Consider the following 14,386-nt stretch of genomic DNA (forward strand, 5'->3'; position numbering starts at 1 on the left):
AACACTCCCAGGACAGGTACAGCACGGGGTTAGATACAGAGTAAAACTCCCTCTACACCGTCCCCATCAAACACACCCAGGACAGGTACAGCACGGGGTTAGATACAGAGTAAATCTCCCTCTACACTGTCCCCATCAAACACACCCAGGACAGGTACAGCACGGGGTTAGATACAGAGTAAAACTCCCTCTACACCGTCCCCATCAAACACTCCCAGGACAGGTACAGCACGGGGTTAGATACAGAGTAAAACTCCCTCTACACCGTCCCCATCAAACACACCCAGGACAGGTACAACACGGGGTTAGATACAGAGTAAAGCTCCCTCTAAACTGTCCCCATCAAACACTCCCAGGACAGGTACAGCACGGGGTTAGATACAGAGAAAAGCTCCCTCTACAATGTCCACAACAAACACTCCCAGGACAGGTACAGCACGGGGTTAGATACAGAGTAAAGCTCCCTCCCTCTACACTGTCCCCATCAAACACTCCGGGACAGGTACAGCGCAGGTTTAGATACAGTGTAAAGCTCCCTCTACTTTTGAAATTAGTTTGATCTAATTGTCACTATACCTGCACCATGGTGATCTTTTTAAAGGAGAGGCGGCTGGGATGGATGAAGTTGAGTTGTGTGTTGGAGGAGTCTTCATGAGCATTTTGCAGAACCACAGTCACTATCAACACCATCGTCTGTCCAATCACCACCACGTCACCCCTAAGGAGACATCGAACACCAGTATAACTCTTGTCCTCACTGAGCCCTCTTTGGTATGTCAATTTGACCCCAATTGGAAAGAGCTTCAGTTAGCAGATGTAGGTTAGAATAAACTTCACAGCAGTGACCCAGGTAAAGAAATCATTAAAATAATGAAACAGGAGAATGCTGACCTATCTGTGGAGAGAACTAAGGGGTCAAAGAAATGGTTTAACTTTGAGAAGTGCCAATTAGAGCACAGCTGGAGTGTCTGGGAGTGGTTCCAGGCAGTTTGCATTTCGAAGGATATATTCATCTTGGAGGGAGTGCAGTGTAGATTCACCAGAATAATACCTGGACTCCGGGGTTCAATTCCAAGGAGAGATTGAAACAAACCATGACTGCCTTCCCTGAATTTAAATGGTTACAGAGTGTTCTGATCAAATCATTCAAGTTATTAGGGGGAACAGATCGAGTCAATATTAGCTACTTCTGCTGGTTGTGGACTAGGGAGAATAGATTAAAAGTTAGAGTCAGACCTTTTGGGAATGAGATGAGGAGACTGTGTTTACTAATGCCACAATACCAGGGGGAGGACTCCCTGCACATGTGCAGTTGCAGTCACAGCCTCAGTGCCAGAATGCCAGCTACTTGCCTTTTGAAAAAAACAAGTTGGCTTCACAAAGACTAACAATGAAGTCCATGTTCCCCTTTTTAGGCCTGTTCAATCCTTAACTAATTGCAAGTTCTTGTATTTAGTTGATGTATCATTTTTCAACGCTCCCAACATAAAATGGAACCTGGCTAGCTCAGTCGATGAAACATGCAATTTTTGAGACATTTAAGGGAATAAGTTAAGGAAAGTATCAAACTTAAGAATAAAACATATAATTGCGCAAGGCTGAGTGGCAGGTCAGATGATTGGTCAGAATATGAAGAATGGCAGAAAATGACTAAAAATGTAACCAGGAGAAAGACATCAGAGTATGAGAGGAAGCTAGCGAGAAATGTAAAAATGTATAGCAAGAGTTTCCACAGGTATTTAAAAAGGAAAAGAGTAAAGTGAGTGTTGGTCCTCTAGAAGTGACAGTGCGAGTTAATAGTAGATAATAAGGATATGGTGAATGAAATGGACAAATATTTTGCTTCTGTGTTCACTATAGCAGATAAAAAAACACTCCAGTAATAGCTGCAAATCAGGAGGTGAACGGGAGAAAGGAACTTGGTGAGATTGAAATCACTGGGGAAATGGTATGGAGCAAATGGATGGAGCTGTGGGCTGGCAGGTCTCCGGGTCCCGATAGGTTACATCCTTGGGTCTTAAAAGAGGCCGCTAATGAGGTAGTTAATGTGCTGGTGTTAATTTTCCAAAATTCCCTAGATTCTGGAAAGGTTCCATCAGACTGGAAAGTAGCAAATATAAACCCTCCATTCAAGAAGGGAGAGAGGCAGAAAACAGGAAACTATAGGCCAGTTAGTGTGACGTCTGTCATGGGGAAGGTGCTGGAGTCGATTATTAAGGTGGTTATAGCTGGGCACTCAGAAGAGCTCAAGGTGATTGGGTAGAGTCAGCATGGTTTTGTGAAAGGAAAATTGTGTTAAACTAGTTTATTAGAGTTTTTTTGAAGGAGTAACATGCGCAGTGGATAAAGGGAGCCTGTAGACCTACTATACTTGGATTTCCAGAAGGAATTTGATAAGGTGTGGGAAATAAAAACTCCTGGTGTATGGTGTAAGATATTAGCCTGGATAGAGGGTTGGCTGGCTGGCAGAACACACAGTATGTATAATTGTGTCTTTTTCGGATTGGCAGGTTATGTGACAAATGGAGTCCCACAGGAGTTTATGCTGGGGCCTGGCTTTTTACAATTTATATCAATGGCTTCGATGAGGGGAGTGAAGGCATGCTGCTAAATTTGCAGATGATAGGTAGGAAAGTATGTTGTGAAGGGGACATGAGGAGATTGCTGATGGATATAGACAGGCTAAGTGCGTGGGCAAAGATCTGGCAGATGGAGTTTAATGTGGGAAAATGTGAAGTTGTTCACTTTGGCAGGAAGAATAAAAAAGCAGAGTATCATTTAAATAGAGAACAACTGCATAATTCTGAGGTGTAGAGGGATCTGGGTGTTCTTGTACATGAGTCACTAAAAGTTAGTTTGCAGGTACAGCAAGTAATCAAGAAGGTTAATGGAATGTTATCCTTTATTATGAGAGGGATTGAACATAAAAGTAAGGGTGTTATGCTTCAGTTATACAGGAGATTGGTGAGACTGTGTCTCGAATACTGTGTACAGCTTTGGTCTCCTTATTTAAGGAAGGATGTAAATGTGCTGGAGATGGTTCAGAGGAGGTTTACTAGATTGATACCTGGAATGAGCGAGTTGTCTGATGGGGAAAGGTTGGACAAACTGGGCTTGTTTCCACTGGAGTTTGGAAGAGTGAGGGGTGGTTTGATTGGAATATACAAGATCCTGAATTGACAAGGTGGATGTGGAAAGGATGTTTCCTCTTGTGGGTGAGTCCAGAACTAGGGGGCATGGTTTAAATTTAGGGACAGAGATGAGGAGAATTTCTTTCTCTCAGAGGGTTGTGGGACTTTGGGACTCTCTGCCTCAGAAGCTGGTGGAGGCGGGGTCATTGAATATTTTTATGGCAGAGGCAGATAGATTCTTGTTAGGCAAGGGAATCAAAGGTTATTGGGGGTAGATTGGAATGTGGAAAGTGAAACACAAACAGATCAGCCATGAACTTACTGAATGGCTGGGCAGGCTCGAAGGGCTGAATGGCTTACTGATGCTCCTATTTCACACGTTTAGGAAATGGAGACAGTTTAAACAAGCTATATTTGTATTTGTGGTTGTTAGGAACGAGTTTTAGCTTTAAAGTTTGTTTGATTTGTATTTCTGTATTTGCATGTTGAGACAAGGTCAAATTGAATCTTAGTTTCACTTTAAAAGGTGCCTGCATTTCCAGTGAGTTTCTTACAACTGTTGAAGAGAAGTTAAAGCAAACCCAACAGTAGAAGAATCTGTACTGTTGCCTAGCAACAGAGGTCCAGAGACACACACACACAGGAAAAACAGCAGTTCGAGCATCATAGAAATAAGGTGCCAGGACATGAAAAGGGACAGATAGCAGGTTCCATACCAAAGAAGAAAGTCCCCAAAATCCAGGGGAGTGGAACAGGAGAAAGTCCCAAGAAGGCCTTCTAGTCAAAGCAAGGACAGGAACCTGGAAAAGGTCCTGTCAGTGAAGTTAGGGGTGAGGAGCAGCAGAAGGCCCCAAGCTTCAAGCATAAAGGAAAAAAAGCTGCGAGAAGCAGACTTAAAGCGAGAAGCCAGCAGGCCCAGAAAGGGCTGAAGGTCTGTAACAGTTTGCTATGGGCAGGTACAGCAGTGGTGTCCAGTTGACAGCTGAATCAGTGAGAGAGAGTGCATGGAAGACAGCTTGAGTGCTTGTGGTGATCCAGGAGAGTGGAACATTGGAAGGAGAGTTCGAAACCCTGGAGGTGAACACTTGTGGAAGGCGTCTAAGAGAAAGCACCAATTTGGGAGAAGATTGCAAAGTGAGTTCTTGGAAAGTGGAGTTTGGGAGCCCTCGTGTGAAAGACGGAATTCAGTGAGACTGGTTAATTCACGGTGTGACAAGCATCTGTGGGGAGTTGATGAGAGATCCATAGCATCTGTCGAGGGTGGCATCTGTCAGTTGGTTTAAGAGTGTGGTGTGTCTGACCACAAGTTGCCAATCAGTTAACATGGACTGTGTACTTACAGTAAACATTAGAGTAAAGATAGCTTTTGTAACTCATGCTATCCTTACAAATCTGTCTATATCTGTAAAGGTATAGTTACGGGTGAAGGAGTATTGTAATATAGTTCATCTTTTCTTGTTAAATAAATGTTTCACACTTTTGTTAAAAGTTCATCAGCTGATTCCTGAGACTCTGTTCAGTAGCTTCTCTTCACGTATCTAAACAAACACATAAAAGTTAGGATCTGTCAAGCTGGGTTCCATCCTGGGATCAGGCTTGATCTGCAGTAACAAAAACAAAAATTGCTGGAAAAACTCAGCAGTCTGACAGCATCTGCAGAAAGGAAGACAGGTTTAACATTTCTAGTCTGTATGACTTTTCATCAGAACCCACAGTAACATCAGCTGGGATTGTAACAGTATGTTCATATGTAAAACATACTTCAGGGAAGTCCATAAATGAAGAAGATATATCATTAGGAAGTAAAAGAGATTCCCAACTTCCAATGTGAAGAGTTGATTAGAATACTTAGTTTAATATTTACCGAAAGGTAAATAAGTGGTCAATAGAAAAACAATTTTGACTAAAATATTTAGGAAAAAATTCATGACCCAAGATGGGATTTGAAATGATGTTCCTGGGATTGAGCTATCCATTCTGAGTGGTAAACCCCTCCACAAAGCTGTTATACACTCGATCTAGCTTAAGGAGACAACACACAAAATCTCACTGAGATTCCCACCACAGGTTGGGAAGCTGGATGAATTGTTGCGGTGAGTGATATTTTTCTATGTGCGACAGTGAAAGCGATGCCCATCCAAACTCCTGAGACCAATCCGAAAGGCGATTTCACTGTTGCACGGAGAACAATGTAACTCAGTGGCAACAATTCAGCACATGTGCTGGTGATCACGGTGTGGGCTGAGTGGGCACGTGGGACTGTTCCTGACATCTTTCTCGTCAGCGGCAGGAGTTACAGTGAATGAGGACAGACTTCTGCACACCAAGGCTGTTAGACTTTAGAAATTCTCTTCTGCAAACGACAGTTGGTGCAAGGTCAATTATTCATTTTAAAGCTCTAAGCCGGATAGGTTATTGTTAAAAAAAGGGGATTCTTTACTTTCTCTCTCAGCATGTGGGAGAAGCTGGCTGGTTCAGTATTTATTACCCATCCTTAAGTGCCCTTGAGAAGGTGGTGGTGAGACACCTTCTTGAACGGCTGCCGTTACATACGAACATATGAATTAGGAACAGGAGTCGGCCACTCGGCCCCTCGAGCCTGCTCCACCATTCAAGAAGATCATGGCTGATCTGAATGTAACCTCAACCCCACATTCCTGTCTACCCTCGATCACCTTTCACCCCCTTGTTAATCAAGAATCAATCTAGCTCTGCTTTAAAAATATTCAAAGACTCTGCTCCCACTGCGTTTTGTGGAAGAGAGTTCCATAGATTCTGAACCCTCAGAGAAAAAAATTCTCCCCATCTCTGTCTTAAATGAGTGACCCCTTATTTTTAAACAGTGACCCCTCGTTTTTGATTCTTCCACAAGAGGAAACATCTTCTCCACATCCGTCCTGTCAATACCCCTCAGGATCTTAAAGGTTTCAATTAAGTCCCCTCCTACTCTTCTAAACTCCAGTGGATACAAACCTAACCTGTCCAGCCCTTCCTCAGAAGACAACCTGCCCATTCCTGGTATTAGTCTAGTAAACCCAGTCTGAACTGATTCTAATGCATTTACACCTTTCTTTAAGTAAGGAGACAAGTATTGTTCACAATACTCCAGGTGTGGTCTTAGTACCCTGTACAACTCAAGCACAGCCTCCCTACTTTTGTAATCAATTTCCCTCACAATAAATGATAACATTGTATTAGCTTTCCTAATCACCTGCTCTACCTGCATACTCACCTTTTGTGATTCATGCACCAGGACACCCAGATCCCTCTGAATCTCAGAGCTCTGCAATCTCTCACCATTTAGATAATAAGCTTCTTTTTTATTCTTCCTGGCCAAAAGGAAAGATTTCACATTTGCCCACCTTATATTCCATTTGCCAGATCTTTGCCCACTCAGGAAATCTATCTATGTCACTTTATAGACTCCTTATGTCCTCTTCACAATTTACTTTTCTACCAACTTTGTCCCATCAGCAAATTTAGCAAACATTCCTCCGGTCCCTTCATCCAGGTCATTGATATAAATTGTAAAAAGCTGGGGCCCCAGCACTGATCCCTGTGGCACACCACTCGTCATATCCTGCCAACCATAAAAAGACCTATTTATGCCAACTCTCTGCACCCTGTTAGCTAGCCAATCTTCTATCCATGCCAATATGTTACCCGCTTCACCATGAGCTTTTATTTCATGCAATAACCTTTGATGTGGCACTTCATCAAATACCTCCTTGAAATCTAAGTACAGTACATGGACCGGTTCCCCCTCATCCACAGCACATGTGATTCCTTCAAAGAACTCCAATAAATTGGTTGGACATGATTTCCCTTTCAAAAAGCCATGTTGACCCTTGAATGTTTCTAAGTGCCCTACTATAACTTGCTTAATAGCTTCTAAAATGTTCCCTGTGACAGATGTTAGGCTAACTGGCCTATAGTTTTCAGCTTTCTGTGTCCCTCCCTTTTTGAATGAAGGAGTTATGTTTGCCATTTTCAAATCTAGTGGAACCTTCCCTGAATCTAAGGAATTTTGGGAAATTAAAACCAGTGCATCAACAATCTCACTAACCACTTCTTTCTAGACCTTAGGATGAAGCACATCCGGACCTGGGGATTTGTCAGCCCACAGCCCCAACTATTTGCTCAATACCACTTCCCTGGTGATTGGAATTTTCCCCAAGTTCCTCCCTCCCTTCCATTTCCTGATTTACAGCTATTTCTGGGATGTTACTGGTGTCCTCTACAGTGAAGAACGAAGCAAAATGCCGGTTTCATTCACCCACCATTTCCCTATGTTTTGTTATTGCATTATCAAGTCCGTATGACTCTTCTTCAGAGCTGGGCTGAGCTTTGAAGAAGATGCATACAGAATCAACACGGTAATTCTGTCTCTCTATCCACGGATGCTGTTAGACCTGCTCAGTTTTTCCAGCGCTTTATTTTCATTATGGCGAATTAACTACTCACCTCCTGCAGCTGAGAGTGAGTTTACCCCTGCCTAAAGAGCAAGAAAGAAAGAATCTAGAAAGAATTTAGCTTCCTTACACAGTACTTTCCAGTTACTGCTAATTCCAGGCTAGACTAGATTTGAAGAGCAAAATTTAAGAGCGGAATTAACACTGAAAAATCCCACCTGACCAAACTCCAAGGGCAGAATTTTGCCGTGGGTGAGCAGGGGGCGGGGTCTGCTCACCCAGGGGTAAAATGACGTGGGGTGATGTCAGGCGGAGCCCCTGATGTCATCCCGCCCCATTTAAATATTCAGGAAGTGGGGGGGGGTGCAGCAAAACCAGCTGTGGGCCCGCCGACCTGTCAATGGCCAATCGAGACCATTGACAGGATCATTGAGACAATTAAAGGACCTGCCCGTCCAACCTTAAGGCTGGTGGGCAGTCCAGGAGCCCCGGCGGGGAATAGAGAAAACAGGAAACCCCATCCACCCGGTGGGGTGAGGCTACATGCAGGCTTTTAAAAATGTTAATAAAGTTATCGTGTAAATTAGGAACATGTCCCGTCTCATGTAACATTGTCACACGAGGGGGGCATGTTAGGGAGGTTTGTTTTGTCTATTTTGAACATGTTTCAAAGTGGAAGTGATCTCCCTGAGGCTGCACTTAGCCTCAGGGTGATGTGGGCTCCTTTGTGTGCCAGCAGGAGAGAGAGCACTCTCCCGTTTGGGGAACCCCCCCCCCCTCCACTGCCCGCACAGGGAGTGCATGGCGCATCCCACCGGATGGGCTTTAATTGGCCGGCCCACCTAAAATGGCGGTGGGGCCTGCTTCTCCGGTGGGGATCAGCTCCCTGCCCACCGGAGATTGGAGCGTGCCCACCCACCCGACAGGCAGGACATTCTGCCCCAGCTCTTCACTTAGTTAGTCGGCTGCACTCTGTTTGCAGTTAAGGGATTCAGGGACATGGAGCAAAGCCCGTTGGATGGAGTAAGGTACAGATCAGCCCTGATCTGACTGAATGGCAGACTAGCTCGAAGGGCTGAATGGCCTCCTCCTGCTCCTGTATATCAGGCTCGAGGGGCTGAACAGCCTCTTCCTATCGCTGTGTAACAGTCTGAAGGGGCTGAATGGCCTTCTCATGTTGCTGTGTGAAACCATGGGAAGGGGGAGAGCCTCAGCCTCAGGTGGAACTTTTTCTTTCTCCTGACGCAAGATGTGCGTCAAAAAGGAGTAAAATTTAAAGTCTTTCACCGTGACCACAGGAATTTGCTTCACCCTTGACCTTTCACATCACAAATAAGTGAGCAAGGAAATGGTTGCCAAGGTCTTACCCTGAGAAGTTGAAGGCGACTCTCAGATAGTCCACACACTCATTATCCACTCCACAGTCCTTCTCGAATGGGAGCTGCAACAGTGGAAAAGGTGCTGAATGAGTCTGCTCCTACTCCAACTCCAACTCAGCATGTCACACACTGTCACTCAGCACGGCCTGCGCCCAGCTTCCTGTCTAATATACTGTATCTCTACTGCTGTTAATCCAGCTCCCTCACACTGTCACTCAGTAACCCCTCTCCCCCAACGCCCTGTGTTACTGGCGGTATGTCTACTGACGTTAATCCAGCTCACTCACACTGTCACTCAGTGACCCCTCTCCCCCCAGCGCCCTGTGTTACTGACTGTATCTCTACTGCTGTTAATCCAGCTCGCTCACACTGTCACTCAGTAACCCCTCTCCCCCCAGCGCCCTGTGTTACTGACTGTATCTCTACTGATGTTAATCCAGCTCCCTCACACTGTCACTCAGTACCCCCTCTCCCCCCAGCGCCCTGTGTTACTGACTGTATCTCTACTGCTGTTAATCCAGCTCGCTCACACTGTCACTCAGTAACCCCTCTCCCCAGCGCCCTGTGTTACTGGCGGTATGTCTACTGACGTTAATCCAGCTCACTCACACTGTCACTCAGTACCCCCTCTCCCCCAGCGCCCTGTGTTACTGGCGGTATGTCTACTGACGTTAATCCAGCTCACTCACACTGTCACTCAGTAACCCCTCTCCCCCCAGCGCCCTGTGTTACTGACTGTATCTCTACTGCTGTTAATCCAGCTCACTCACACTGTCACTCAGTACCCCCTCTCCCCCAGCGCCCTGTGTTACTGGCGGTATGTCTACTGACGTTAATCCAGCTCCCTCACACTGTCACTCAGTAACCCCTCTCCCCCAGCGCCCTGTGTTACTGACTGTATCTCTACTGCTGTTAATCCAGCTCACTCACACTGTCACTCAGTAACCCCTCTCCCCCAGCGCCCTGTGTTACTGACTGTATCTCTACTGCTGTTAATCCAGCACCCTCACACTGTCACTCAGTACCCCCTCTCCCCCAGCGCCCTGTGTTACTGGCGGTATGTCTACTGACGTTAATCCAGCTCCCTCACACTGTCACTCAGTAACCCCTCTCCCCCAGCGCCCTGTGTTACTGACTGTATCTCTACTGCTGTTAATCCAGCTCGCTCACACTGTCACTCAGTAACCCCTCTCCCCCAGCGCCCTGTGTTACTGGCGGTATGTCTACTGATGTTAATCCAGCTCACTCACACTGTCACTCAGTAACCCCTCTCCCCCAGCGCCCTGTGTTACTGACTGTATCTCTACTGCTGTTAATCCTGCTCCCTCACACTGTCACTCAGTAACCCCTCTCCCCAGCGCCCTGTGTTACTGACTGTATCTCTACTGCTGTTAATCCAGCTCCCTCACACTGTCACTCAGTACCCCCTCTCCCCCAGCGCCCTGTGTTACTGGCGGTATATCTACTGATGTTTATCCAGCACCCTCACACTGTCACTCAGTAACCCGTCCCTCCCAGCACCCTGTGTTACTGGCGGTATATCTACTGATGTTTATCCAGCACCCTCACACTGTCACTCAGTACCCCCTCTCCCCCAGCGCCCTGTGTTACTGGCGGTATGTCTACTGACGTTAATCCAGCTCCCTCACACTGTCACTCAGTAACCCGTCCCTCCCAGCACCCTGTGTTACTGACTGTATATCTACTGATGTTAATCCAGCTCACTCACACTGTCACTCAGTTACCCCTCTCCCCCAGCGCCCTGTGTTACTGACTGTATCTCTACTGATGTTAATCCAGCACCCTCACACTGTCACTCAGTAACCCCTCTCCCCAGCGCCCTGTGTTACTGACTGTATATCTACTGACGTTAATCCAGCTCCCTCACACTGTCACTCAGTTACCCCTCTCCCCCAGCGCCCTGTGTTACTGACTGTATCTCTACTGATGTTAATCCAGCACCCTCACACTGTCACTCAGTAACCCCTCTCCCCCAGCGCCCTGTGTTACTGACTGTATCTCTACTGATGTTAATCCAGCACCCTCACACTGTCACTCAGTAACCCCTCTCCCCCAGCGCCCTGTGTTACTGACTGTATCTCTACTGATATTTATCCAGCACCCTCACACTGTCACTCAGTAACCCCTCTCCCCCAGCGCCCTGTGTTACTGACTGTATCTCTACTGATGTTAATCCAGCTCACTCACACTGTCACTCAGTAACCCCTCTCCCCCCAGCACCCTGTGTTACTGACTGTATCTCTACTGATGTTAATCCAGCTCCCTCACACTGTCACTCAGTAACCCCTCTCCCCCAGCACCCTGTGTTACTGACTGTATCTCTACTGATGTTAATCCAGCTCCCTCACACTGTCACTCAGTAACCCCTCTCCCCCCAGCGCCCTGTGTTACTGACTGTATCTCTACTGATGTTAATCCAGCTCCCTCACACTGTCACTCAGTAACCCCTCTCCCCCAGCACCCTGTGTTACTGACTGTATCTCTACTGATGTTAATCCACCTCCCTCACACTGTCACTCAGTAACCCCTCTCCCCCAGCACCCTGTGTTACTGACTGTATCTCTACTGATGTTAATCCACCTCCCTCACACTGTCACTCAGTAACCCCTCTCCCCCAGCGCCCTGTGTTACTGACTGTATCTCTACTGATGTTAATCCAGCTCCCTCACACTGTCACTCAGTAACCCCTCTCCCCCAGCGCCCTGTGTTACTGACTGTATCTCTACTGATGTTAATCCAGCTCACTCACACTGTCACTCAGTACCCCCTCTCCCCCCAGCACCCTGTGTTACTGGCTGTATCTCTACTGATGTTAATGTAGCACCCTCACACTGTCACTCAGTAACCCCTCTCCCCCAGCGCCCTGTGTTACTGACTGTATCTCTACTGATGTTAATCCAGCTCCCTCACACTGTCACTCAGTACCCCCTCTCCCCCCAGCACCCTGTGTTACTGGCTGTATCTCTACTGATGTTTATCCAGCTCACTCACACTGTCACTCAGTAACCCCTCTCCCCCAGCGCCCTGTGTTACTGGCGGTATGTCTACTGATGTTAATCCAGCTCCCTCACACTGTCACTCAGTAACCCCTCTCCCCCCTTCACCCTGTGTTACTGACTGTATCTCTACTAATGTTAATCCAGCTCACTCACACTATCACTCAGTAACCCCTCTCCCCCCAGCGCCCTGTGTTACTGACTGTATGTCTATTGATGTTAATCCAGCTCACTCACACTGTCACTCAGTAACCCCTCTCCCCTCAGCACCCTGTGTTACTGGCGGTATGTCTACTGACGTTAATCCAGCTCACTCACACTGTCACTCAGTGACCCCTCTCCCCCAGCGCCTTGTGTTACTGACTGTATCTCTACTGATGTTAATCCAGCTCCCTCACATTGTCACTCAGTAACCCCTCTCCCCCAGCACCCTGTGTTACTGACTGTATCTCTACTGATGTTAATCCACCTCCCTCACACTGTCACTCAGTAACCCCTCTCCCCCCAGCTCCCTGTGTTACTGACTGTATCTCTACTGATGTTAATCCAGCTCCCTCACACTCTCACTCAGTAACCCCTCTCCCCAGCGCCCTGTGTTACTGACTGTATCTCTACTGATGTTAATCCAGCTCCCTCACATTGTCACTCAGTAACCCCTCTCCCCCAGCACCCTGTGTTACTGACTGTATCTCTACTGATGTTAATCCACCTCCCTCACACTGTCACTCAGTAACCCCTCTCCCCCCAGCTCCCTGTGTTACTGACTGTATCTCTACTGATGTTAATCCACCTCCCTCACACTGTCACTCAGTAACCCCTCTCCCCTCAGCACCCTGTGTTACTGGCGGTATGTCTACTGATGTTAATCCAGCTCACTCACACTGTCACTCAGTAACCCCTCTCCCCCCAGCGCCCTGTGTTACTGACTGTATATCTACTGATGTTAATCCAGCTCCCTCACACTGTCACTCAGTAACCCCTCTCCCCTCAGCACCCTGTGTTACTGGCGGTATGTCTACTGATGTTAATCCAGCTCACTCACACTGTCACTCAGTAACCCCTCTCCCCCCAGCGCCCTGTGTTACTGACTGTATATCTACTGATGTTAATCCAGCTCACTCACACTGTCACTCAGTAACCCCTCTCCCCCAGCACCCTGTGTTACTGGCGGTATGTCTACTGATGTTAATCCAGCTTTCTCACACTGTCACTCAGTAACCCCTCTCCCCCCTTCAGCCCGTGTTACTGACTATATCTCTACTGATGTTAATCCAGCACCCACACACAGTCACTCAGTAACCCCTCTCCCCCAGCGCCCTGTGTTACTGACTGTATCTCTACTGATGTTAATCCAGCTCACTCACACTGTCACTCAGTAACCCCTCTCCCCCAGTGCCCTGTGTTACTGGCGGTATGTCTACTGATGTTAATCCAGCTCCCTCACACTATCACTCAGTAACCCCTCTCCACCCTTCACCCCGTGTTACTGACTATATCTCTACTGATGTTAATCCAGCTCCCTCACACTGTCACTCAGTGACCCCCACTTCCCCCTTCACCCCGTGTTACTGACTGTATCTCTACTGATGTTAATCCAGCTCTCTCACACTGTCACTCAGTTACCCCTCTCCCCTCAGTGCCCTGTCTCACTGACTGTATCTCCTGAGAGGTCAATCCCGTTACCATGTACCTCGTATTTCTGTGATGTTTTGCTGTACTTGTTGAGAATGGGTCGCAGCCCCTTGCTCCCAGGAATGACCTCACCAGCCAGAGTGAAGTTAAGTGAGAACTCAATTGGATCAAAGTAATCCTTGACACAATTCTGTGAGAGGGAGAAATAATAAGCCATTGAGGAAGACAGAAAACCTGACTTAACTACAGCCACAAAAAATTCAGGAGCATTTGTGACATTGTTAAGAGTTCTGAGCAATGTCTCGCGATTTGAAAGGCTGGGAACTGAAACAAAGTCAGTTTATTCGTACTTATTGAACGTTAAAAACTCATGACAGGATTATATATTTGATTAATACATTGTTAGGATCTGATAATTACTGCAAGTTATTACACTGTTGCCTGAGATTTTACGATGTATAATTTGACATACATAACAAGAAAGAAAATACTTCAAAAGGCCAACGTTTGATTGGCTGTGGCTTCCTTTGAGATATTCTGAGGGGTTTATAGTGAGACAGCATATGGTAGGAGGAGGCTGGTCAGGTGATTCCCATTGAGCTGAGAAAGCAGCTCATGCCCTTCCTTCACAGAACAAGAATATGGCAGAGCAGTTAAACAACTACTTCAGTTCTGTCTTCATGGAGGAAGACACACAGAACTTCCCAGAAATACTACGGAACCAAAAGTCTAGTGAGAAGGAGGAATTGCAGGAAATTAGTATTACAAAAACAATAGTGCTGGAGAAATTAATAGGACTGAAAGCCGTTAAATCC

At 46.7% G+C, this 14,386-nt stretch overlaps 1 protein-coding gene across 1 annotated transcript in view; it reads right to left on the reverse strand.

The window, feature by feature from the left end:
• LOC121274761 (integrin alpha-M-like) overlaps nt 1-14,386 on the reverse strand; it is a gene marked incomplete at both ends in the record, with an annotated part of 314,340 nt that overhangs the window by 85,625 nt on the left and 214,329 nt on the right. The window contains 3 exons of the mRNA XM_041182106.1: nt 577-718; nt 8,911-8,984; nt 13,630-13,761. Of these exons, the coding sequence (XP_041038040.1) occupies nt 577-718; nt 8,911-8,984; nt 13,630-13,761 (348 nt within the window). The remainder of the gene's footprint in view (nt 1-576; nt 719-8,910; nt 8,985-13,629; nt 13,762-14,386) is intronic.

Source organism: Carcharodon carcharias (genome assembly GCF_017639515.1).
Source record: "Carcharodon carcharias isolate sCarCar2 chromosome 37 unlocalized genomic scaffold, sCarCar2.pri SUPER_37_unloc_9, whole genome shotgun sequence".
Classification (NCBI taxonomy): Eukaryota; Metazoa; Chordata; class Chondrichthyes; order Lamniformes; family Lamnidae; genus Carcharodon; species Carcharodon carcharias.